Consider the following 25,304-nt stretch of genomic DNA (forward strand, 5'->3'; position numbering starts at 1 on the left):
TAATTCAGTTTTAGATGTGGAGTTGGATCATTCTCACCACCCACTGGCTCAATCAGTGGCACACAGAATGGCTAAGGCACGGTGGGAATGGCAGGAAGCGTCGGGCCTTCTGGATGCCATGGCGAGCACATCATCCCACAGACAGGGACTATTCACTCTATTTCGTCCCGCTGACTTACATGTACGGCTCGACAGTGTTTTGTGCTCACCGGGGGCCCAAGAGCTCACGCACAGTAGTGAGTATCTGGCACGAACACTCACTGGCAACAACCCTTGTCTGATAACAGTGATCTGCTCGCGACAGCGAGGCGATCCCGACATGGCGATTGAACCCAATGGCACTGGAGGACCCAGTGTTCAGTGCGGAGGTCAGGGTGGGCATAGAGAACTATTTTCTGGAAAATTCAGGGACAGCGACGAGTGAAGCCCATGAGGGGGATGCCTTCAAAACTGTGGTAAGAGGGGTATGCATATCGTCCACCACGGGGACGCGTAGGACGCTGTTACACGAAATAGAACGGGAGGAGGCTCACCTCCGCCAAGCGTAAAAAAGATAGTCACGCAAACGTGGGTATACAGGAGGAGGTGCTGGTGGCAAGGTAGAAGGTGGCCATTCAGGTTGAGGGGCTCCGCTGCTTTGATTATAAGGAATATATGGTACGTGCTCACGCTGAGAGAGATAGGGTAGGATCGCTGTTAGCCTGGTTGGCCAACCCAGCTATCAGGGGGAACCCAATAGTCGGCCGGAAGGGGGCCTGGTTTACTCACAGAAAGAGGTCAATGACCAATTTCTGGATTATTATACGTTGCTTTACCAGAGTAGGTTGAGGGAACTGCCCAGTGGTCTTGATGAGTTCCTAGAAGCAGCACACTTGCCGCGACTGGAGCCAGAGCAGGGTGCTAATTTAGGAGCAGTTATTTCCCTGGTAGAGATCAGGGCAGCGGTTAAACACATGGCCAGGAGAAAGATGCCGGCGGCAGATGGCCTCCTGGTGGAGTTTTATGCCACGTATATAGATCTCCTCATACCGCAATTGCAATCAGTGTACAGTGAGGCGTGGGAATTGGGCAGGTTGCCCCTGTCTACCGGAGAAGCGATCATAGTGCCGCCACTGAAAAAGGGCGGAATCCCCATGTCTAGGTCGGTGTACAGACCGATATCGATGCTCACGGTAGACTACAAGATCCTGAGTAGGATTTTAGCCACGCGACTCGTCGATCACTTGTGCATTTTAGTACACCCAGACCAATCGGGCTTCATCCCCGCCAGGAATACCGCAACGAGTATACGGCGGTTGATACGGATCATGGGGGAAGGAGGTGAGGGATCGTCGGGGGCAGTGGTACTGCTGGTGGATATTGAAAAGGCCTTTGACCGTGTGGAGTGGCCATATCTATTCCGGGTATTGAAAGAGTTTGGCTAAGGAGATCTTTTTATACGCTGTACCCGGCTGTTGTACAATTCTACGACAGCCAGAATGCGTACGGGACGTGTGATATCAGCGGCGTGCCTGGTGGAGAGGGGTACCCGTCAGGGCTGCTCTTTATCGCTGTTGCTGTTCTCACTGGCAATCAAACCACTGTCAGCGCATGCACGGCAGGGACGATCTTATGAAGGTATCTTCCTACGTGGTGAGACTCATTACATATCCCTATACGCGGACAACCTTTTGCTGTATCTAGCAGATGCAGAGGACTCAGTACGGGGTGCTCAAGCCCTACTCCAGGAGTTTGGCCACTTGTCAGGATTAAAGGTGAACTGGAATAAGACCTGCCTGTTTCCCTTGACTCCGGATGCTCAGGAACCTCTGACGCTAGGGGACCTACGATGGGAGCCTGAGTGTTTACCATAATTGGGAGTCTGCGTATACCATGCTCCCTCCGACGTCTTGGAGGGAAATGTGGGCGGTGCGATGAGGGGGCTCAGAGGTAGTATGGGGTTTTGGCGAACCCTACCTCTTTCGGTGGCTGGGAGGATAGCGCTTCTAAAGATGGTGGCACTCCCATGGTTGCTCTACTTCTTTAGTACTTTGCTGGTATGGATCCCTGTGTCATTTTTCAAGATGCTCCGAGCACTGGTGATGGGTTTTATTTGGGGTTCAGGTAGAAGGCGGGTGGCGCTGAACACCCTGATTAGGCCTAGAGAGGAAGGAGGGTTGGCAGACCCAGACTTTGAGTGGTATTATTTAGCGGCACAGCTACAGTGGCTCACACAAGCCATAGCCCGAGGGTTTAGAGGCCCAGATGGGCCACAGGGCAGGTTAATTCCCAGCCATGTTCTGTCATTCATAGTGCTTAGGCAGAAAATTAGGCTGGACCAACTCACTCTTGAAGAGCGCACCGTCCGACTGTGCTGGCTGAGAAGCCAGAAGCGGGAAGGTTTCACTGACCCGTTTGCCCCGGAAATTCCCCTGGGTATGTGCACCGCCCTTCCACATGGAGGAGATTGGTCGACACTGGCCGGTTGGGAAGAGCGCGGGCTCCACATGATTGACGATTTGTACAGGGACAGTACCCTGTTACCTTTCCACGATTTACAGAGTGCTTTTGACTTGCAGAGGGAAGATTACTTATTACACGCTGCCCTTGTTGTGGGAATCCAAAAACAGTGGAAGATGGGAGTGTAGGAGCCCCTGACTTTGTTGGGCTGTCAATATGTTACCATGGCGGCGGGCACGTTCAAAGCCATCACCTGCCTATATAGGCGGCTGTCCACGGAAGGGCTCTCACCTTTGGATAAGCTAAAGGGCAAGTGGGAGAAGGACCTTGGCAGGCCCATACCCGAGACGACATGGTCCCAGCTGTAGAGGAGGGCCTGGAAGGGTACGCGCAACACCAGGTTTCAATTGGTCCAATTTTTTACTTTACATAGGGCCTATTTACCACCGGTTAAAATTCAACAGTATTTCGGGGGCACTCAATCGCAGTACCCTAGGTGCAATACAGAAGGTGCTGACTTTGGCCATATGTTTTGGGACTGTGTTGGACTGGGTTCCTATTGGACAGAAGTGATAGCATGTCTGAACCGAGTGACGGAGCGTACACTGGAGGCAAAGATGGGAACTTGCCTTTTGCTTTGGTTCCCGCATACCCCTAACACTAAAATTACTAGCAAGTTTTACGATTTGGGGTTGATAATGGCAAAGAGGGAGCTTACCATGCATTGGAAAGCGAGAGCGGGACCTAACTTTCATAGATGGAGGGTGAGTTTCCTGAACTGGGCGGGCAGTGAACGGACACTTCATCTGCCATTAGCCAGGTATACCTCCAATGATAAGGCGCTGGAGGCAGCGAGAGCATGGGGGGCATTGGTAGAGAGGCTCTCATTCACCTATGGAAGAGGATGGGGAGGAAGAGGGGGACGGAGGAGTGGCTCAAGACATGGAGACCAGAGCGGGGAACACAGGGGAGTTTAATGGGAAGGGGGATACCTCAACACACAACAAGAGGAGTCAGTGCACACCCTAGGTTAAGAAGTTTTGTGGCGTTGGGGCAGGGCTCAGAGCACACATGAGTAATTAAAAGGAACTTCCTGTCTACTCAGATCGGGGATGTTGTTATTCTCCGTTAACCTGTGTTAGATAAATTGACTCCTTTTTTGCATGTATAGACGAGGGGGTAGGTGATGGGCACACTGACAAGGGGGGCGAGGACAGAGAGGGAGGCGGGTAGGGTAGTTAGTGGAAGAATGTTAAGAGTTGATTTTCCTTATTTTACAAATTGGATTTGGGACCATCTGCATAATGGTCTAGAATATGACACTGGAGTGGTGGTATGTTGGATAGAGAAATCAATAAAAATTATTTTTAAAAAAATTGACTATTCTTGTGGAAAGATTATTTTGTGAGTTTATTGCCAATCCACCTGCTTTTTTGTTTACTCTATCCTGTCTCAGAGATACAAAGCCTTTAGGAGTGGCTACCGCCAGGTGTTGTTCGGTGGCTTGGTCGGTCCATGTTTCTGTAATGAACAGTAGATCGATGTTACGATCAGTGATCAAGTCTGGTATTTCTTGCTTATGTTTGCTCAAGGAGCTGTGTGCCTCCGCTGTGTGTGCGCGTTCTTTCCTGCTTAAATCCTATCTGTGGCTCAAGAGGCTGGAGCGCTGACCTCAGCATGGAGAGAGAGGAAGTATGAATCCCAACTGCCCTCCGATCAATCAGCACAAGCCGTGTCGGACCAAGGCTTAGGGAGAGAATTTCAGCTACAGGTAGGCAAGTGTGGCCGTGGAGTAACTGTTTTAAAAGCACCAGAACAACATAAAAAGTAAAAACACCTTTGCTTTGTAACACAGCTTGCAGCGTCTAGTAAGCACAGAAACTGCTGTGTCCACTGCACGTGCGCGATCTTTCCTTCTTAAATCCTATCTGTGGCTCAAGAGGCTGGAGCCCTGACCTTAGCATGGAGAGAGAAGAAGTATGAATCCCAACAGCCCTCTGATCAATTGGCACAAGTCGTGTCGGACCGGGGCTTAGGGAGAGAGTTTCGGCTACAGGTAGGCAAGTGTGGCCGTAGAGTAACTGTTTAAAAAACACCGGAACAACATAAAAAGTAAAAACACCATTGCGTTGTACCACAGCTTGCAGCATCTAGTAAGCACAGAGACTGCTGTGTCCACTGCACGTGCGCGCTTTTTCCTGCTTAAATCCTATCTGTGGCTCAGGAGGCTGGAGCCCTGACCTCAGCACGGAGAGATAGAAAGTATGAATCCCAACAGCCCTCCGATCAAGCGGCACAAGCCGTATCGGAGCAGGGCTTAGGGAGAGAGTTTCGGCTACAGGTAGGCAAGTGTGGCCGTGGAGTAACTGTTTTAAAAGCACCAGAACAACATAAAAAGTAAAAACACCTTTGCTTTGTAACACAGCTTGCAGCGTCTAGTAAGCACAGAAACTGCTGTGTCCACTGCACGTGCGCAATCTTTCCTTCTTAAATCCTATCTGTGGCTCAGGAGGCTGGAGCCCTGACCTCAGCACGGAGAGAGAGAAAGTATGAATCCCAACAGCCCTCCGATCAAGCGGCACAAGCCGTATCGGAGCGGGGCTTAGGGAGAGAGATTCGGCTACGGGTAGGCAAGTGTGGCCTTAGAGTAACTGTTTTAAAAGCACCAGAACAACATAAAAAGTAAAAAAGCATTGTAACACAGCTTGCAGCATCTAGTAAGCACAGAGACTGCTGCGTCCGCTGTGCGTGCACCATCTTTCCTACTTACATCCTATCTGTGGCTCAAGAGGCTGGAGCGCTGACCTCAGCATGGAGAGAGAAGAAGTATGAATCCCAACAGCCCTCCGATCAATCGGCACAAGCCGTGTCGGACCGGGGCTTAGGGATAGAGATTCGGCTACAGGTAGGCAAGTGTGGCTGTAGAGTAACTGTTTAAAAAGCACCAGAACAACATAAAAAGTAAAAACACCTTTGCGTTGTAACACAGCTTGCAGCGTCTAGTAAGCACAGAAACTGCTGTGTCCACTGCACGTGCGCGATCTTTCCTTCTTAAATCCTATCTGTGGCTCAAGAGGCTGGAGCCCTGACCTTAGCATGGAGAGAGAAGAAGTATGAATCCCAACAGCCCTCTGATCAATTGGCACAAGTCGTGTCGGACCGGGGCTTAGGGAGAGAGTTTCGGCTACAGGTAGGCAAGTGTGGCCGTAGAGTAACTGTTTAAAAAGCACCGGAACAACATAAAAAGTAAAAACACCTTTGCGTTGTACCACAGCTTGCAGCATCTAGTAAGCACAGAGACTGCTGTGTCCCCTGCACGTGCGCGCTTTTTCCTGCTTAAATCCTATCTGTGGCTCAGGAGGCTGGATCCCTGACCTCAGCACGGAGAGAGAGAAAGTATGAATCCCAACAGCCCTCCGATCAAGCGGCACAAGCCGTATCGGAGCAGGGCTTAGGGAGAGAGTTTCGGCTACAGGTAGGCAAGTGTGGCCGTGGAGTAACTGTTTTAAAAGCACCAGAACAACATAAAAAGTAAAAACCCCTTTGCTTTGTAACACAGCTTGCAGCGTCTAGTAAGCACAGAAACTGCTGTGTCCACTGCACGTGCGCGATCTTTCCTTCTTAAATCCTATCTGTGGCTCAGGAGGCTGGAGCCCTGACCTCAGCACGGAGAGAGAGAAAGTATGAATCCCAACAGCCCTCCGATCAAGCGGCACAAGCCGTATCGGAGCGGGGCTTAGGGAGAGAGATTCGGCTACAGGTAGGCAAGTGTGGCCTTAGAGTAACTGTTTTAAAAGCACCAGAACAACATAAAAAGTAAAAAAGCATTGTAACACAGCTTGCAGCATCTAGTAAGCACAGAGACTGCTGCGTCCGCTGTGCGTGCACCATCTTTCCTACTTACATCCTATCTGTGGCTCAAGAGGCTGGAGCGCTGACCTCAGCATGAAGAGAGAAGAAGTATGAATCCCAACAGCCCTCCGATCAATCGGCACAAGCCGTGTCGGACCGGGGCTTAGGGATAGAGATTCGGCTACAGGTAGGCAAGTGTGGCTGTAGAGTAACTGTTTAAAAAGCACCAGAACAACATAAAAAGTAAAAACACCTTTGCGTTGTAACACAGCTTGCAGCGTCTAGTAAGCACAGAGACTGCTGCGTCGGCTGCACGTGCGCAATCTTTCCTGCTTAAATCCTATCTGTGGCTCAAGAGGCTGGAGCCCTGACCTCAGCACGTAGAGAGAGGAAGTATGAATCCCAACAGCCCTCCGATCAATCGGCACAAGCCGTGTCGGACTGGGGCTGAGGGAGAGAGATTCGGCTACAGTTAGGCAAGTGTGGCCATAAAGTAACTGTTTTAAAAGCACCAGAACAACATAAAAAGTAAAAACACCTTTGCGTTGTAACACAGCTTGCAGCGTCTAGTAAGCACAGAGACTGCTGTGTCCTGTGCGATCTTACGTGGAGTTGTGGGTGTTGGAGAGCATACTGTCTTGTAGAAATTTCTTCTTTGTGGATTTTATTAGTTGGTGGTTTGCTGTAGTGGCTGTTCTGTAGGCGGGGAATTGTTGTTTCTCCATGTCTTTTCAAGTCATCAGGAGTGCTTGGATTCTTGGAGAGCAGAGGTGAACCAGCTTGCTTTCTTGTTGTGTCGTCCTGTAGCTTTCTTGAGTTGGGTGAGTGTGTCGGTGCCGTTAGGGATCTAGTGGTGGACGTTGTTTGCCGTGGTGTTGGCATCTCCCGTCTTTGGAGGTGGAGTGCTGGTGAGGGCGGGTATGAGCTGTTCTTCAGTGAATTTCATCCAGTTTAAGCGGGGAGGTAGAGTGTGTGCTTGTGTATTGTGTGTTTTCTGAAGAGGAAATGGATGTAGTGGTGGTCCATCCAGAGAAGTTCCATGGTGCGGCTGTAGGACATGCAGTTTCCTCCTGTGACTAGGGGGTATAGTGCATGTCCTGTGGTGCCATTGAAGGCGGAGACAAGTTGCTTCAGTCCTATGATGTTGCGATGTCAAGGAGGGCGGTGGTGTTGTGCTCATCGTGGTTGTCTAGGTGGAAGTTTAGGTGTCTGAGTAGGATGTAGTCTGTGCAAGTGAGATCAGTGAAAGGAGCACGGGCGAGGCGGCCTATAGATGAGGGCTCCATGCAGAGTCGTTTTGTGCTTGGTCTGGATCTGGAAGTTGAGATGTTCCACGGGGGTCATGGCGACGTCTGGGTCAGTGGTTTTCATGCGGAGGGAGATTTTATGGATGATGGTGATGCCTCCTCCTGGTGGGGGAAGGTGGTCTTTTATTAGAATCTTGTATCCATCTTGAATGGCGGTTGCGATGTCAGGCACAGAGTTGGCTTTGGTCCAGGTCTCTATGAGGAAGGCTACGTCGGGAGTGTGGGTGTTTAGGCGATCCCAAATTTCTATGACGTGCCTGTGTAGAGAGTGCACATTGAGGAGGTTGAAGTTCAGTGGTTTGTGTGCATGGCATCTGGTAGGCTGGGGCAGCTGCTGGGGTCTAGAGTGGGGTGAAGGTGCAGCTGACGGGCACAGATGTGCTTGCCTTTGGTGCACCTTCAGCATGCCAACAGCGCGAGTAGTAGGGGGTGGGGAGGATCAGCAGGGAGGTGGGATCGGGAAAGACACAATGGAGGGGGGAAAGTGCCACGTAGTGGCGGTAAGCAATTGAGAAAAAGATCAAAATGAGCAATAGTATCAAAATAGAAAAAGAGGACAAAACTAGAAAAAGGGAAAGCAAAAAGAGAAAAAGGGCACATAGGGCATGGAACAGGGTGGACCAGCAGAAGAGCAGAGTGTTCTCCCACTGGACCACCAGGGATGAGGTGCAAGCAGGAGCCTGCGGGTAGAGGAGGGCTTCGAACACCTACCTGGCACAGAGGCTCTGGACTCAGAGGGCAGTACCTCAACGGCGGAACTGCGTGGGGGGAGAGCAGTAACACTGACAAGGCAATCAATCAATCAATCAATCATTTGTAAAGCGCACTACATACCCACAAGGGTCTCAAGGTGCTGGGGGGGGTGCTACTGCGGAACAGCCATGTCTTGAATATCCTCCAGAAGGTCAGCAGGTCTTAGGTCTGTCGTAGGCTCAGTGGGAGGGTGTTCCATGTCTTGGCGGCGAGGTGGGAGAAGGATCTCCCGCCGGTTCTTGTTCCTCAGATGCGCGGGACAGTGGCGAGTGAGAGGTCAGCGGAGCGTAGCTGGCGGTTGGGGATGTAGAAGGAGAGCCATCTGTTGAGGTAGGCTGGGCCGGTCTTGTGGAGTGCTTTGTGTGTGTGTGGATGAGGAGCTTGAAGGATATCCTCTTGTTAACAGGGAGCCAGTGCAGGTTTCTCAAGTGGGGGGTGACGTGGCAATGTCGTGGTACATCGAGGATCAGTTGTGCTGAGGCGTTTTGGATGCGTTGTAGTAGTTTGATGAGCTTGGTTGGGGCTCCCGCGTAGAGGGCATTTCCGTAGTCGAGTCTGCTGCTGACGAGGGCCTGGGTGACTGTCTTTCTTTTATCTGTCGGGATCCATCTTTAGATCTTGCGGTGCATATGCAGGGTGTTGAAACAGGAGGAGGAGAATGCGTTGACTTGCTTGGTCATTGAGAGCGTTGAGTCGAGGATGATTCCGAGGTTGCCTATGTGGTCGGTGGGTGTCGGGCTGCCCTCAGTGCCGTCGGCCACCAGGAGTAGTCCCAGGCTGAAGGGTTGGACCGAGGATGAGGGCCTCCGTCTTGTCCGAGTTCAGCTTCAGACGGCTGATCTTCATCCAATCAGCGACGGCCTTCATTCCTTCTTGGAGGTTGGCTTTGGCTGGGATGGGGTCTTTGGTTATGGAGAGGATCAGTTGAGTGTCGTCGGCATAGAAGATTATGTTGAGGTTGTGCTGTCGGGCGACGTGTGCGAGCGGGGCCATGTAAATATTGAACAGTGTCGGACTGATGGAGGAACCCTGGGGTACACTGCAGATAACACAAAGTGTTAGATGTGATGGAACCACTAGGGTGGAGGGACCCAGAAGGCTGTGTTGTTTACTTGGGTTCAACAAGCTTATATCTTTTTGATAACAGCTATGTAAATATTTCTCTGGAAACAAATAAACGTTACTTTAACTGAAGTGAATGTCCAGCTTTTTTTATGTGAGCCAAGATAATAAATAACTATACCTAATTATATGTCCCTTTAACACCTTGGCTGCTAAGGCAATTTTCCTCCTGCGCTGATCCTTTAAAATTCCCATTGTTCATGACGAGCTGGGCTCGTCATCAGCACACGACCACTGTGCACCATGACGAGCCCAGCTCGTCATCAGCAGCGAAAGGGTTAACCTTTGCTTTTTGTAAGTGAACATAATACAGTTGTCTTTTTCCTTAGTGTCATACTAGCAGTTAGACATACAATTCTCTGCCTTTAGAAAACCTCTCATGGTGGGAGGTCTAAATGTATGGTCTCTGATGGATGGAACACATATCTACTTTAAGAATTTAATGACAGATCCTCTTCTAACAAGGAATTCTGCCCCATTTTCTTCATTGAGGGAGACTAGTGCTGGGTCATTTACAAAGTCCTAGCCTTGGTCCTTGGCCATTATAATTACAGTAAACAATATAATGCCTGATGATCACTTTCTCACCTGATACCAGGAAACGGGGTGATCTTGGCTCAGTTGCTGAAGGAACAGGATATGGGTTTCTTTGAAATGGCTAAGCCCTCTGTGTTGAAGGCATAGAACCTGTGCCTATTTAGTAACACCACTTCATGAAGGGGTTTAGCCGGAAATGATTTGAAGCTGAACAGTCATACACATAGGTGATTATGACCAAAAATTCTGTGAAGTTGCATAGTCAGCAAGCAAATGCAATTTAAAAGTGTTCCTCAGGAATGCCATGAGTTTGTATCTTTGTTGATACACACAACAAATGTATATAACCCTTTAAATGGTATATGTTCATTGAAACTGTGCTCTTTTGAAGCCATATGTTCATTCCAGCCTGAAGAACACTTTCCCCAGGAGCACACTGACTTTGAATAAATGACAGATGTAGTTCCTGAAGTATTCACAAGTATGCAGTAAATTTGGCCTATCCGCCTTCCATGATTCACAACAAGCACACATACTGTACTTTAAAGGATAGCTTCCTATGACCAAGGATGTAATCAATGGCAGGTGTTTCTGTGGGACACCCCCGCGCCGCACGGCCACCAGCTGCTGCGTGTGCCCCATTGCCTTGCCCTCTGCCTCGCTGCCTGCCTCGCTGCCGGCTGACTCCGCTGTCGTTTGTTTTGTTTTTGTTTTGTCCATCATTTGTGCTTGTTAACCAGTATTTTGCCCGTGTTAGCGTTTTTTACTTCCATTTGTGCCTGTTATTTTTTGTTAGTTTGTGCCTGTATTAGCGTTCTCCTTCCTGTTTGCCCGCCTACCTCGCCGCCCTCCGCCTTCCCTCCCCGCTCCCCGCTTCCCGCCACCACCGCTGACCACGCCCCTTTTTTCCTTCTGTTCCCTCCCCGCTCCCGCCTCCCAGCTGCTCCGCCCACCCGCGCACTTCACCTTGTATGGCGACCGTGCGAACGCGCAGCGGTCACGCGCAGCGGGCACGCCGATTGTGCGCCGAAGGCGCGCCAAAGGTAAGCCCGTCTACGCCCGTCCGCGCCTGGACCGCGCCCAGTGCCAGGACCCCTGGCCCTCGAAGACCCCGACCGACCCACCGGACGTACTCAGCCGCCACCCTCAGCGCACTCAACACCGGCCGCCTCCCAGAGTGCCACCAAGCCACACCACGACGCACCCACGGACCTTTCAGCTGCCACGCCTGAAAATTCACCTGCATCCGGACCTGCCCCGCACCAACACCCGCCAAGTCGAACACCAGCAGCACCCACCTCAAGTGCATCCTGCTCAACACCTGCTCCGTCCACAGACACGCCATCGAACTCTGGAACCTCCTCGACACCACAGCCCCTGACGTTGCCTTCCTCACAGAGACCTGGATGAACGCCTCTTCAGCTCCCGACATCGCCATCGCTATCCCATAGGGCTACAAGATCGTCCGGAGGGACCGCGACGCCAACCAGATGGGAGGAGGCATCGCCATCATCCACAGGAACACCATCCGTCTCACGACCAGCAGCGACAACACCCTGACCACCGCCAAACACCTGCATTTCCAGATCCACACCGACCCGAACACCACCCTCAGAGGCACCCTGATCTACCGACCCCCGGGACCACGCACACAATTCAGCGAGGACATCGCCGACTTCGTCAGCCCGCATGCCCTCCCCTCCGCCGACTACATCCTCCTGGGGGACCTCAACTTCCACCTGGAGAACAACAACGACCGCAACACCAGCACCCTGCTCGACAACCTCGCCAATCTTGGACTCAAGCAGCTGGTGTCCACCCCCACCCACCTCGCCGGACACACACTCGACGCAGTCTTCTCTTCCAGCACAGACATCGACTTCAGCCACGCCACAGAGCTTCAATGGACGGACCACAGCTGCGTCCACTTCACCTTCAAGAGAACGACGACCCACCACCACCAGCAACAGGCCGCCCGCAGAAGCTGGAACAAGATCACAGCAGACCAGCCCGCCACCTCCCTGAGCCAGCACCCTCCTGCCAGCTCAGCGAACCCCAGCCAGGCCGCCGACAACCTCACGAAGTGGATCAGCAACTGTTGCGGACGAACTCGCCCCGCTGAGGACCCCGCCCAGCAGATCCGGCAGCAAGAAAGCCCCGTGGTTCACCGACGAACTCAAGAGCTCCAAGAAGAACTGCCGAGCCCTCGAGAAAGTCTGGAGAAGGGAACCTACACCAGACAACAGGACCACCTTCAAGCTGGCCACCCGGAAGCACCACCAGCTGATCCGCGCCGCCAAGAAAACTGCTTTCAAGGACCGGCTGGACAACAACGCACACAACTGCAAGGAACTCTTCAACATCGTGAAAGAGCTATCCAACCCCAGCGCAGGAAACAACGACATCACCCCATCGCAAGACCTCTGCAACTCCCTCGCTTCATACTTCCACAACAAGATCGCGGACATACACAACAGCTTCAACAACCAACCAACGCACACCAAGACCGATCAAACACCCCCCACCACCACCCTCCACGCCTGGACCCCGATCAGCACCGAAGACACCATCCGCACGATGAACTCCATCCACTCCGGATCACCGACCGACCCCTGCCCTCACCACGTCTTCAACAAGGCTGACGCTGTCATCGCACCCCACCTGCGAGACATCATCAACACATCCTTCGACACCGCCACCTTCCCTGAGAGCTGGAAGCACGCCGAACTCAGCGCTCTACTCAAGAAACCCACAGCGGACCCCACCGAACTCAAGAATTACCGCCCCATCTCGCTCCTCCCGTTTCCAGCCAAAGTCATCGAGAAGACCGTCAACAAGCAGATGGCCGCCTTCCTCGAGACGAATGGATCCCTCGACCCCTCACAGTCCGGCTTCCGAGCCAATCACAGCACCGAGACCGCCCTCATCGCCGCCACCGATGACATCCGAGCCCTGATGGACAACGGAGAAACAGCGGCCCTCATCCTCCTAGACCTCTCCGCGGCATTCGACACTGTCTGCCACCGCACCCTAGTACAGCGCCTCAGCAACGTCGGAATCCAGGACAAGGCGCTGGAATGGATCATCTCCTTCCTCGACGGAAGAACACAGAGAGTCCGCCTACCACCGTACAAGTCAGAGGCCACCGAAGTCATCTGCGGCGTCCCTCAAGGATCCTCTCTGAGCCCCACCCTCTTCAACGTCTACATGAGCCCCCTCGCGGCCATCGCACGCCAACACAACCTCAACATAATCTCCTACGCCGACGACACCCAGCTGATCCTCTCCCTGACCAACGACCCCGCCGCCGCCAGAGCCAACCTGCACGAAGGGATGAAAGAGGTAGCCGAGTGGATGACGACCAGCCGCCTGAAACTGAACTCGGACAAGACGAAGGTCCTCATCCTGGGCTCCTCACCCTCCGCCTGGGACGACTCCTGGTGGCCTCCCGCCCTGGGCACCGCACCCAAACCGACAGACCATGCACGCAACCTGGGCTTCATCCTGGACTCCTCCCTCTCCATGACCAGGCAAGTCAACAACGTCTCCTCGGCATGCTTCAACATCCTACGCATGCTACGGAAGATCTTCTGGTGGATCCCCACCGAGACCAGGAAGACCGTCACCCAGGCCCTCGTCACTAGCCGACTGGACTACGGCAACGCCCTCTACGCCGGTACCACCGCCAAGCTCCAGAAGAGACTCCAGCGGATCCAGAACGCCTCAGCCAGACTCATCCTCGACATCCCACGAACCAGCCACATCTCCGGACATCTGAGAGACCTTCACTGGCTCCCCGTCAACAAAAGAATCACCTTCCGCCTCCTCACCCACGCACACAAAGCCCTACACGACCAAGGCCCGAGCTACCTCAACAGCCGAATCAACTTCTACGCTCCCAAACGCCACCTCCGATCAGCCAACCACGCCCTCGCCGCCGTCCCCCGCATCCGAAGAGCGATTACAGGAGGCAGGTCCTTCTCCTACCTGGCCGCCAAGACCTGGAACTCCCTCCCGACCGACCTGCGCCTGACCCAAGACCACCTCTCCTTCAGGAAGAAGCTGAAGACCTGGCTGTTCGAGCAGTAGCGGCACCCCCCCACCCCCAGCGCCTTGAGACCCTACGGGTATGTAGCGCGCTCTATAAATGTCATTGATTGATTGATTGATTGATTGTTAGGTGAGGTCAGTGTGCTCCACAAATACACAGATACAATGTAAGACCACAGAAAATAGAACCAGTAAATTCACCAATCTTAGTTTAGAAATATTTCTCACTGTCACTATCCGGCTCATTCAATGCTATATATGTATATATATTTGTTTTCGAAGAGTTTTATATAGCACAAACTTGACCCAAATCGGTTTTAGAGCGCTTTACATAGCACCAGTTGCATTACATGAGGTCACATTCATTTTTGTTAGGCAAGGGGAGATTAAGTGATTATAAAAGACAATAACCCTCGAAAAGTATGCCTTTTTGGTATAAGATTTATTGAAAAATAGGAACCACTCAGAGCATCTGGACAGACGTTTTCATTCTGGTCTTATTTTAGCTCTGTTTCACTAACAAGCATGAAATCAGTTTTCAAAACTAATGTTGAGCTTCTTCACCATAATTAAAATATCAAGTTGATCAATGACAACCAATATACCAAGTACATGAGAATTACAGGTCATCCACTGAGTCATGCTGAATTATTTTTAATATATTTAACACACAGTTACCTTTAGGGCACCTGGATTGGCAAAGTAGGTGGTTCCTCCAAAGCACAGTGGTAGCCAGATGTCATAGAGTTGTCCACCCACGTGGTTCAGCGGGAGGTAGCTGAGAATAACCTCTTTTTCTCGAAGGCCATAATGTTTCCCAAATCTTTTCACCATCCATGTGACCTAAAAAAGGCAGATGAACAAGTAGCAACTTTTGACAGTAACACAACCCACTGGTGATCATGTCAAACTGAAAGACTTCACACTTCAGTGCCAAGCTGGTGAAGGATTGGACTCTGACCCTCTCAAACCCCAACTGCACCAATCCTCTCCTCTTTTGAAGGCCCATTGTCCTAACAGCAAGTATACATACTAATTCCATGTATCGTCTGGGCCCTGGCTGGAGACCACTGCGGAAGTAAACCCTTCTGTGACTGTTCCATTTTTGTCTCTAGCTAATAGAGGAAACCAGAAATAAATAGACCATATGCTACAATGTAAAGGAAACCTGGAGAGAATGCGTGTGATTATATTAGCAGACCAATGGGTACAACAAGATGGGTTGGGTCCGGTATTTAAGTTTATTGTAAAACATACCCTTTATGTTGTGCATGTTATATGTACATTATTCTACATATATAGGTTCATGAAATTACACTACTCATGACAATGTAGAAAGCACACAGTAGATACTTTTTTCTGACATTTGATAATCTTTTTGATTTAACCTAGATTAGTTAAAATATTTAAGTGAAAGAACTTAGATGGTGCAGATTATATGTGTATTGGGTGCGTTAATCATTGACCTAATTTACTTGGATTGTTGCCTGTGACGTGCAAGCTTCCCAACGATTGCTGCAAAGACTCATTAATCAAAAAAATAGTTTTCTAGAATAGAAACCCATAACCACAGGTTGCACACAGTGATCTGCAACATGGACATAAAAGGGTGTACGCACATTTAGATGTAATATATGGAAATTTACTTTTACACGTTTGAGCAACTTTACTAATTTTGGCCACTCGCTTTTACAAGTGTACAGTTACTCAAACTTGAAGACTTCCTTGTCCACTCCCTTGAAATACATCATGAAATAAAAATGTCAAATGCAACTGTAAAGTTACTACTAGTCGTGACTTTTCAACTGTTTATTTTAAATTTAGACCAATACAAAAAAAGATGCATTAAACTAAATAAAAATGCAATTATTTTAAGTGGATTAAATTTTAAAAATATACTTTATACATCTAAAAAGATAAAAAAATCCCACCTAAAGCAAAAATATGTTTATTATGTATTGCAAATTATTAAAAGTGATGTCTAGAATTAATTGAAACCAATTTAATTATTACAATCTTACAATGAGGTTTACATATAAAAAGATCAGGAACATATTTTAAAATACAAGAATTTTCACTTATTTATAGTCTTTTTTAATATTTAATAATAGGTATTTGTATTTTAAGTTTGAAAACATAAATCTATTTTGACATTAATTCTTATGGGGTTTTGTTTAAATCCCCTAACTTCATTATTTTCTATGGGAGAGTGTGGCAGTACTAATTGCTGGTACTTGTGTGTTGCTGGAATTGCTTTTGGACAGACCAGAGGCCATATTATAAAAGCACCCTAGCCGCAGATGCTTGTATGGCCACTTTACTAATACATGGCCCAATGAAAATGAGCGAATCACTTTGCCTCTGCGCCACCTACTTATTACCAATGTGGGCGCAGAGGCAAACATGCATTTAGAAGGCACCACAAAAAGGTGGTGCACTTTCAGTGCGCCTTCTAAATGCAGCCCTCTAAAGGGATAAAAGTGGTTCCCATGGACTCCCCATACATCCCCTTGCAGGCAGGTGCATTCACTCACATAGTAACTTTGAGAGTATAGTTTGTTAACAGGAAAGGCTTATAGCATTATTCTGAGTTTGGCAGTCTTCTTCTGAGGCCACCACGACCGCAGTGGTGTCATGGCGACAGGTATGTTACTCTAAGAGGAGAGCATACACCGTGGCCATGAGAGAGCCTGCATGCAGCAAATTATGCATGCTACACTGTGCACGCACAAAGGTGCAATAGTACGGGAGCACACCAATGGCCAGTTTCACCTGGGGACCCTTTTAGGGCCGCTTTCCCTGTATTTCCACCACCCTTTTCATTGCAAGGTCATCGCCATGCAATGGGCGATGGAAATGTAGGTCGTAATATGCTCCGCTGCGTTGCGGTGCCGGCATTTACAGCACTAGCATATTTAGCCCCTTTTCAGGATCTTGGATCCCAGCAGTGGCGGTCCCACTGCCACCATCATAATACAATGGTTGGACTGCCGGAGTGGTGGTGGCTGGACCTCCAATGCAAGCACTGCAGTCCCACGACTGTTGTACTCATACTGAGGTCCTTACACTATTGTGGGTTGGTTGATATCCCTTCCTTAACCTCACCTGTCTCTTCTTGTAACCCTTCTTATTTTGTAAGAAGAATGTTTTACTGTCCAGCCACTGCTTTCTGTCTCTTCTATGTTTAACTAAAATGTAGGCTTACATGGGGGGCGTTGGTTGGCCAGCTGCAAGATGGCCGTACTCTAAGTGGGCTCCGCCAGCCAAGCTCAAAATCTGATATAATCTTGCAGACTACGGCATCTTCATAAGCTGCAACCAGTGTTTCCTGATTAAACCTTACCTGCGGTATCGCTTTGAACTGTCATCGCCTTCCGGAGCCTCTCTGAAAATGGGACCTACTGCTCGTCTGAGGAGCTGGGCCCACGCCTCACGGTCCGGCAGGAGCCCGGCCATTCTGCTTCTGTCACATGCGGGGCTGCATGGGGATCAGTGCAGCCGGAGGGTCTTCTGTGGTTCCTGCTGGCATTAGGTGAGTGCTGTCACCGCCGGGGCTCTCAGCAGCGGGCTGGGGGCGCACAAGCTGAACTGCCCGGCCCCGGCCCTGGGCTCTCCAGTGCCATTTTTTCTACCCCTGTTCCTGTCTGGTGCCTTTCCTGCCTGCTCTCAGTACCCGGGCCTGGTAATGCAAGCGGTGCACCACCCGTATTTCCCCGTCGCGTCTGCCCCGGCCTGGTGTGTGCTCCCCCTCCTGCTGCTGTCGTACTGTGCGGGAATCTTCGGACCCGCTCTGGCCTCTGCGGCATTCCCCAGCGGCCTGTGACATCGCGGCTCCAGGCACACACAACATCAGGGGCCGAGACTGACTGAGGCCTAATCTGCTCCCCTACGCTGGCCTGCTATCTGACGCCCCATGCTGGTCCTTTTCGGGCCTTGTATACCCTGCGGCTGGTCCTGAAATCTCTGCCACGTCTGTTGCTGCTGCCTGTGGCTGGGGGTGTCTGCTTTCCTCGCCCTCTGCCTGGTCCGATTGGTGCTGTTACTGCCGTTGGCTTGCCGGGCCTGTGCCTCTGCTGCTGGCGGGGGCCCACCTTCCTGCCTGCTAATGCATTGCCTCAGCACTGCTGCTGAGCTGCTATTTAGAGCCTCCTATGACTGCTCCTTCAGGCCCCTGCTGTGGTGCCGCATTTGGGAATCTGGTATTGCAGTGAGTTCTCTCCTTTTGGGCCCTCTTTGGGGTAGGCACCATCTGTATGACCTGGGCGCACAGTGGAAAGCATCTTGATGTGCGGGCCCCCCCTCATGCTGGTTGCCTGTGCCTTTTACTTGGGGACCCGTCGGCCTTCCAGAACTTAAATTTGCTCTCTGCCTGCTCATTTGTCTTCTTGCTTGACCTCTGTCCACTGGGGAGTCGCACCAGTGGAGTCCAGCCTGGCCGGGATGTCGCCCTGTGACCAACGCTGCCAGCCGATCCTCTGTTTTAGGTGCCCACTGCCCCTGCCGCTGTAGATACTTGGAGGCAGATTGGCAGTTCCTTCTGGTGCATAATCTGCTCATTCAGTGGACTCTGTTGCTCCCCCATTTTGTGGTGTGCTCGGCTGCGAGAATCCTCTGCCATGGGAAGGACTGACCCCAAACAGTCCAAAATGACATTCGATCAGCGCAGATTGCCTCGTCAGGACGGCACTGGCTCAGACGGTGGTGACCCCGCAGCCACCATGGACTCCCCCCCCTCGTGACGATGACCTAAAAGCAATCATGTTGGATATACAATCTACAGTCACTGGAATAGCGACCCAACTGGACCAGCTTTCAGCCCGGTTAGACTCTGTGAAGGCCCGTATTGATGCACACGACAATCGTCTCCTCCATGTCGATTCCAGGGTCTCGGACGTTGAGGATGCTGCCACTCAGGATCACCAGAAGCTGCTACCGATGGACACAATCCTTGCTCTTATTCTGGAGAAAAATAGGGACTTGGAGGCGAGCTCCAGTCGGAGTAACCTCCGCATAGCTGGCGTCCCAGAATCCACCATTATAGCCCGTTCGGTAGATTTCGTGGAGCAACTGGTCAAGGAACTCTTTAGTGATGTACTCTCCTCAGTTTTTTATTGTCGAACGTGCACACCGCTCCCTTGGCTCACGCCCCGGTCCCGCATTACCTCCATGCCCTATCATCGCCAAAATTCAAAATATCTGAGCCCTGGATGCCATTCTTCGTGCGGCACAGGAAATGGGCAAAATAAATCATCAAGGCAAATCACTCTCGTTCTTTTCAGATTACACTCTCACTGTTCAGGCAGCCAGAAGAGAATTCCTTCCCTCAAAGTGGATTTTGCAAAAACTCAAGGTCTCTTATTCATTGGCGTACCCAGCAAAATTGAGAGTTCGACAGGGTGCTAAAAGGCTTGTATTCTCTGACCCCAGATATGCCCTCTTCTTTGCAAAGAAACTCAACAAATCATCACGCTCCTCACCATGCTGAAGTAGATTGCTTGCCGACAATGATTGACTGGTTGTGTTTTTCTGTGTTTTATTAATCACTGTATGTTGTCTGAAGTTCTGGTAACTTGGCCACCCTGCTTAACTGCAGGTGTTTCCGCCGAGCCCTGCCATGCCCTAACAGGATTATTCCCTTTCTTACTAGTATGGTTTCCCTTCTTCAAAGTTTTAGGTTCCTGGGGTGGGCATGGGTGGTATCTCAGCCTGATTGGGGGGTTGGAGTGGGTGTGGGGATGGTGGGTCTTTTGGGGCTTGTTTGGGGGGTTGAAGTGGGTTTGGGGTTTGGGTCCTCATGATCCTTTTTGGTTTGTTGGGGTGGGATTACTGGGAGGCAGTAGAGACATTTGAAAAGCGTTTGGGACCCTCTTTTGAGTTGCTATCATGGGTGGCTGTGCTGGGTGGGGGGTTTTGGTATTTACCTTTCATCTTTGCTGGTTCTATGTGGTCAGATTGCATCACTTTACTGTGCTGACTGTTTCCAACTGCATTGAGTTCATGCACAACACTCCCCCCTGTTCAAAATGCACTACTCTTCCGTCCCCCTTTTTAATTCCCCTTCTGGGTCTCTGTGCACCGGGTGCTTCCTTCAACACTTGGCATGTCCAGGCAACTTGCGTTCACGTTGTCAAACCTCTTGCTGGGAGCACTCACCTAGCTTCCCCGCCGGTGGGAGATACCGCGTTACTGCACACATCTGATTCAACCCAGTGTATGTCCTGCTTACACTGCGACTCACCTCACTTGTTTACAGTGCAACATGACTGACACCATTTCTTGGATCTGGAACATATGTGGTGTCAATGATAACCGAAAAGCCAGGCTCATTCACTCTCACTTGCAATGACACAGGGTAGACATCTTACAGGAGACCCGCCTCTCGTCTGAGTCTTCTCTCAGACTCCAGTTCCTCTTCTGGGTAGAATCACATTCCTCGTTTTATTCCTGTTATGTACGGGGGGGTCTCCATTCTGATATGCAGGGGTTTCCCATGGCAAACTACTCAGGCACTAACGGTTCCCGATGGCAGATATGTAATTCTACATAGCTCCTTGTTGAATCAACCCGTGATGAATGCTGCTGTGTACGGCCCCAACCTGGACAACCCCAATTTCTTCACTCATATATGGCATCTTATCTCCTCTTTCGGCCAGTCGGCTATTCTCTCAGGGGATTTTAATGTTACTCTTGCAGCGTCACTGGACTGTTCTGGTCCCCATTCCTCTCATCCACGCGCTACCGCAATGCTTCAGTCCATACTTATTGCAACTCGCTTTATGACGCCTGGCGTCATGTGTTGCCCGCGAGGGCTCTAGCGCCACGGGGGCTCGGGCTGCTGGTCACGCATTGGTTTTTGGCTCACCTCCCCAGACGTCCTCACCTGGCTTACCTCTGCCACAGATATGGCGCAGACCTTTTCGGACCACGCTTCGGTTCAAATCGGTCTTCGTCTCCCTCATTCCCCACAGCGAGCATTTACAAGGTGGCTTCCCACGAACGCACTTCATGACACAGTCTTCTGCGTTGAGATGCAAACAGCCATCTCCAATTATTTTGATCTAAATGTTGGTTTGGAAGACTCTCCCTCCGTTCTTTGGGAAGATTTCAAAATATTAATATGGGGCGAATGTATTTCCAACAGGCTGGTGTCCTCCGTTCTATCCGGACCACTCTGGCGAAGTTGGAAACTCAAATTAGGTCTCTGGACACCGCTCAGGCTGCACACCCCAGGCCGGAGACCCTTGCGCTTCTAAGGCAAAAGCACACTGAATTTACTAAAGAAGCTGGTAGAGAGCTTGCCTTTCTGGGCAGAAAGGCCTGAGCTCATCGCTTCAAGGAAGATGATCGGTTGGAAAAGACCTTAGCAAATCTCCTATGGCCTCCCCAGGCTGCGTCATATATTACTGCTCTCAGTGATGCAGGCCCCTTCGGAAACACCTCTCCTGAGGAGATTAAGGCTTGTTGCATGGATTTTTACTCGCAGCCACCCCACGTGTGAGGCTTCGAACAATATTTCAAGACTATTGCATTGGTATGCCTGGAGGATTATCATCAGAAATTCTTAGATGAGACCTTTACTAAAGAGGAGATACTTGCTGCCATTAGTTTCTTGCCTGGCAACAAGGCCCTTGGTCTGGATGGTCTTCCGGTCTCTTTTTAAAAAATGAATGCATATCTTTTAGAACCATATTTGGCTGCCATGTACAAAGACTCTTTCAATAATGGCCTCTCTCCTTAGTCCCTCTGTGAGGCGATGATATCGTTGTTACTCAAGCCTGACAATCCAGTCGACGGTCGCAATTCCTATCACCCCCTCTAACTTATTAATACTGCCAATAACATTTTTGCTAAATTAATTGCTTCTAGCCCTCTTCTACTAATGTCTATCATTGCTCTCCCCAATCACCCCGGTTTCATTCCTGGTTCGGCCACCTCGCACCACCTCCAGACCATATTTTCGGTTCTTCACCAGATCAACCCTAGTCTCCCTGCAGTTGCCGCTCTCCTAGACGCCATTAAGATGTTTGACAAGCTCAAATAGCCCTTTTTATTTTTTCTCCTACCTCGCATTGGTTTTAGCAACATGTTTATACGAAAGATATATCTTCTCTATACTCGCCCTTCCGCTCGTCTTAGAATCAATGGGCAGATATCGGATCCCATCTGTATTGAAGGCGGCACATGGCAGGGGTACCCTTTGTTACCTATGCTCTTCGCAATTGAGATGGAGCCTCTTGTGGCCAGACTCCAGCAGCATCACAGTCAGAGGGATATAGGCTTCCCTGCCCACTCCCTCCTGGTCTCTATGTATGCGGACGACTTCACTCTGTATGTTCGTTACCCCCAAGACAATCTCAGCCCTCTTGTATAGGAGATAATACGCTTTGGTGGACTGTTGGGCATACAGGTGAACTGGTGCAAGTCTGTGCTGCTCCCCCTTATGGATGCCACCAGACCATTCATGCCAGACTTTCCCTTTGTTTGGGCCTCCGGCCCCACCCGCTACCTGGGTATCTGGCTGAGTAGGGACCAGGACGACCTCTGGAGATCTAACTTTGGGCATGCAGTGGATTGGCTGGAATACAAATTTCCGCAATGGAGTCGGCTTCCATTATCTCTCACTGGTCACATAGCCTTTGCTAAGTTGGTGGTTTTGCCGAAATTCCTCTAGCTTTTTCTGAACATCCCTATCCTCCTCACTGCTCATTTCTCTTGCAAGCTCCGTTCTCTGATCATCTCTCATGTTTGGGCCGGTAAACAACCTAGAGTCGGGTATGTCGTCAGTCGGGGTATGGGCGCTCCTAATTTTAAGTATAAGCCTTATGCGTTCAGGCCAGCTTTCCACATTTTTGGATCCACCCCTCTCCTTCTCAACCACATGTGGCTGTGTAGGCTGACATGGCATTCCCCTGGCCACTGGCTGCGGCCCTATTTGCCCCGGCAAGTAGCCCGCATGCAGAGGTGGACACAGTTGAGACATTGCGCTGGGCCTGGTCTGGACTGCTTTGACTCTCCAATTTCCTGATGCTATTGGCTAATGCCATGCATTGTAATTTTATCATGATGAATGTTTGAACCCTTATTTAAATGTACACCATTACTATATTTTACTAGTGTATGGACTTTACAAATTAGACATTCAAAAATACTGTTGACATTCCTATCATTATTGTAAGTTCAAATATGTCGCTTTCATCATTAAAAGTTATAGGAATCAAAGATTTGTAAATGAAAAATGACAGGACAAACTTAGGGAAATTAAAATATTTTTCTATAAAGAAGTGAGATCCTTCTCTCAAAGCAATATTTTTACTGCAAAACATAAAACAGTAGAGCAAGTGATTGATACCAAGACATGACATTGGATTGTTGTGCCAAACTTGCCTCCTAAACCTACTGCCAAAGGAGAACCTCCCTAGGAAGGATCATATAGTGGCCACAGACTAGGCATCTAAGGATCTGCCTTGGGAGGGCTGGGGTTGGATTTAATAGTGATTAGGGAAGGCAAGACAAACAAAAAGGAGGAGGAGTAGGGATTTGTGAGGTGGAAGAGGATTGGATTTGGGAGGTAGAGGGAGCTGCTTTGGGTGGGTTTAGTGACAGAATTTTGAAGCCATGAGTATCATGCTAACAAAGTATTGTGTCAAAATTATCGATCACAAAAATTTTGTTGTTATATATATATATATATATATATATATATATATATAATGATTAGTACGAATATATATAAAAAATAGACTAATACCAAAATCATATTTACAAAGATATCAATATTACCTCCTGATGGATGCCAGTAGGTAGTTATAGTTAGGACCAAGTTATCATAGGAAGAACATTTTTTATTTTGCTGATACCTTTAGCGTAGTTTGATAAATCTTCATGACATTTTCCAAACGAAGGGGCCCATTAGGATGGCGGAGGTATTGCCCCAGCCACGCTGGCGGTAGCCAATGCCAGCCTGGCCGTGGCAATCCTCCCACCATGCTCACCTAAATTCCCCCTGCCATATTAGGATGGCAGGGGGACCGCAGCGGACGGAAAGACCATCCGCCGCTTTTCCGCCCGGCCGCCTTGCGACCGGGGTGGAAAACGTTTAATATGGTGGCGGTGTCTAATTGACACCGCCTGCCATAATATGAGGGGCTTGTTTAGATTCCTTTCCGCGGCGGCGATGCCGCCACAGAAAGGCATGTGGTCTTCACTACCTGTGGTACCCCCCTGCATTTGCATAAACAAAGTGGCAGGCACCGCGGTGCCTGCCATTTGTCTATGCAAATGCATTAATGCATTTTTAGCATTGTGGCAGGCGGTGCTGAGAGAACCGCCAGCCACAATGCTAAAAATGCAGGATGTGCCCGCCACTGGTGCAGGCCCATCCTAATTCCCTCCACGGGACCCCAGCCCTTATGGCGGGCGGTCCCAAACCCCGGTAGGATCATCCTAATAGGCCCCTAATTTTTTGTTCATATCAGCTTCTATGTTTAAAGTTTGAGGTTGATTCATCAAGGGGGAGTCGAGAAAAAAGGGGGGTCCCAAAACGTGTTTTCTTTATGTTATTTTCCATAGGAAACGTTAGACAAGGCTACAGGTCGAGCGGGTGAACGGAATTACCCCAAACTTGGAACGGAGAAGGGTCTTGGTCTAGCAAGTACACTTCTGTTTATGTGGTGTAAATCCGTTCAGTAGTTTTGGAACAATATCAAAATTTACAGATATTGATATTTGGGAATTCTCACATCTGATTGGTTGAGGCGTTACGAGCACAAGCTTGCTGCTTATTGGCTGTGAGCGGTGCGAGCGGTTGCAAATAGGAAGTGTTGGCAGCCATTTTGTGATTCCGTTGAAGCGAGTAAGGGGAAAAGACTGCGGAAAAAGGAGGAAAGAGGAGGGTATTGGCACACTAACATCTGTGCGGTGTTTAGGGTGTGCTATAGGGGGGGTGCGAAGTGAACTACTCATACCTACCCATCTGAAAGTGCTGGGCTACAGAAATTAAGTGAGATATTGCCTAGAGTCTGATGCTGCTAAGGAGAGCTGCTGCGGGGCTTGGGGATTAAAGCGTGGCCCCAAACTGTGTGTCTTGTGCTGCTAAGTCATGTGGCCTGGCCGCTGCACCACACCTGTGGAAGTAGTGTCAGCATGTGTTTATACCTACTAGAACGAACTACTGACCCCTATTTGTCTGAAAGTCCTGGGCAACTGAAAATATGTGAGGTATTGTCTAGAGCATGGGTACTCACA

At 50.0% G+C, this 25,304-nt stretch overlaps 1 protein-coding gene across 4 annotated transcripts in view; it reads right to left on the reverse strand.

Annotated features, from left to right (window-relative positions):
• Nucleotides 1-25,304, reverse strand: part of LOC147725928 (long-chain-fatty-acid--CoA ligase ACSBG2-like) — a 437,166-nt gene that overhangs the window by 161,175 nt on the left and 250,687 nt on the right. For all 4 annotated transcript variants that reach the window (XM_086960053.1, XM_086960055.1, XM_086960052.1 and 1 more), the window contains one exon: nucleotides 14,739-14,903. In XM_086960053.1, coding sequence (XP_086816179.1) covers nucleotides 14,739-14,903 — 165 coding nt within the window. The remainder of the gene's footprint in view (nucleotides 1-14,738; nucleotides 14,904-25,304) is intronic.

This window comes from Lissotriton vulgaris, chromosome 3_1 (assembly GCF_964263255.1).
Source record: "Lissotriton vulgaris chromosome 3_1, aLisVul1.2, whole genome shotgun sequence".
Classification (NCBI taxonomy): Eukaryota; Metazoa; Chordata; class Amphibia; order Caudata; family Salamandridae; genus Lissotriton; species Lissotriton vulgaris.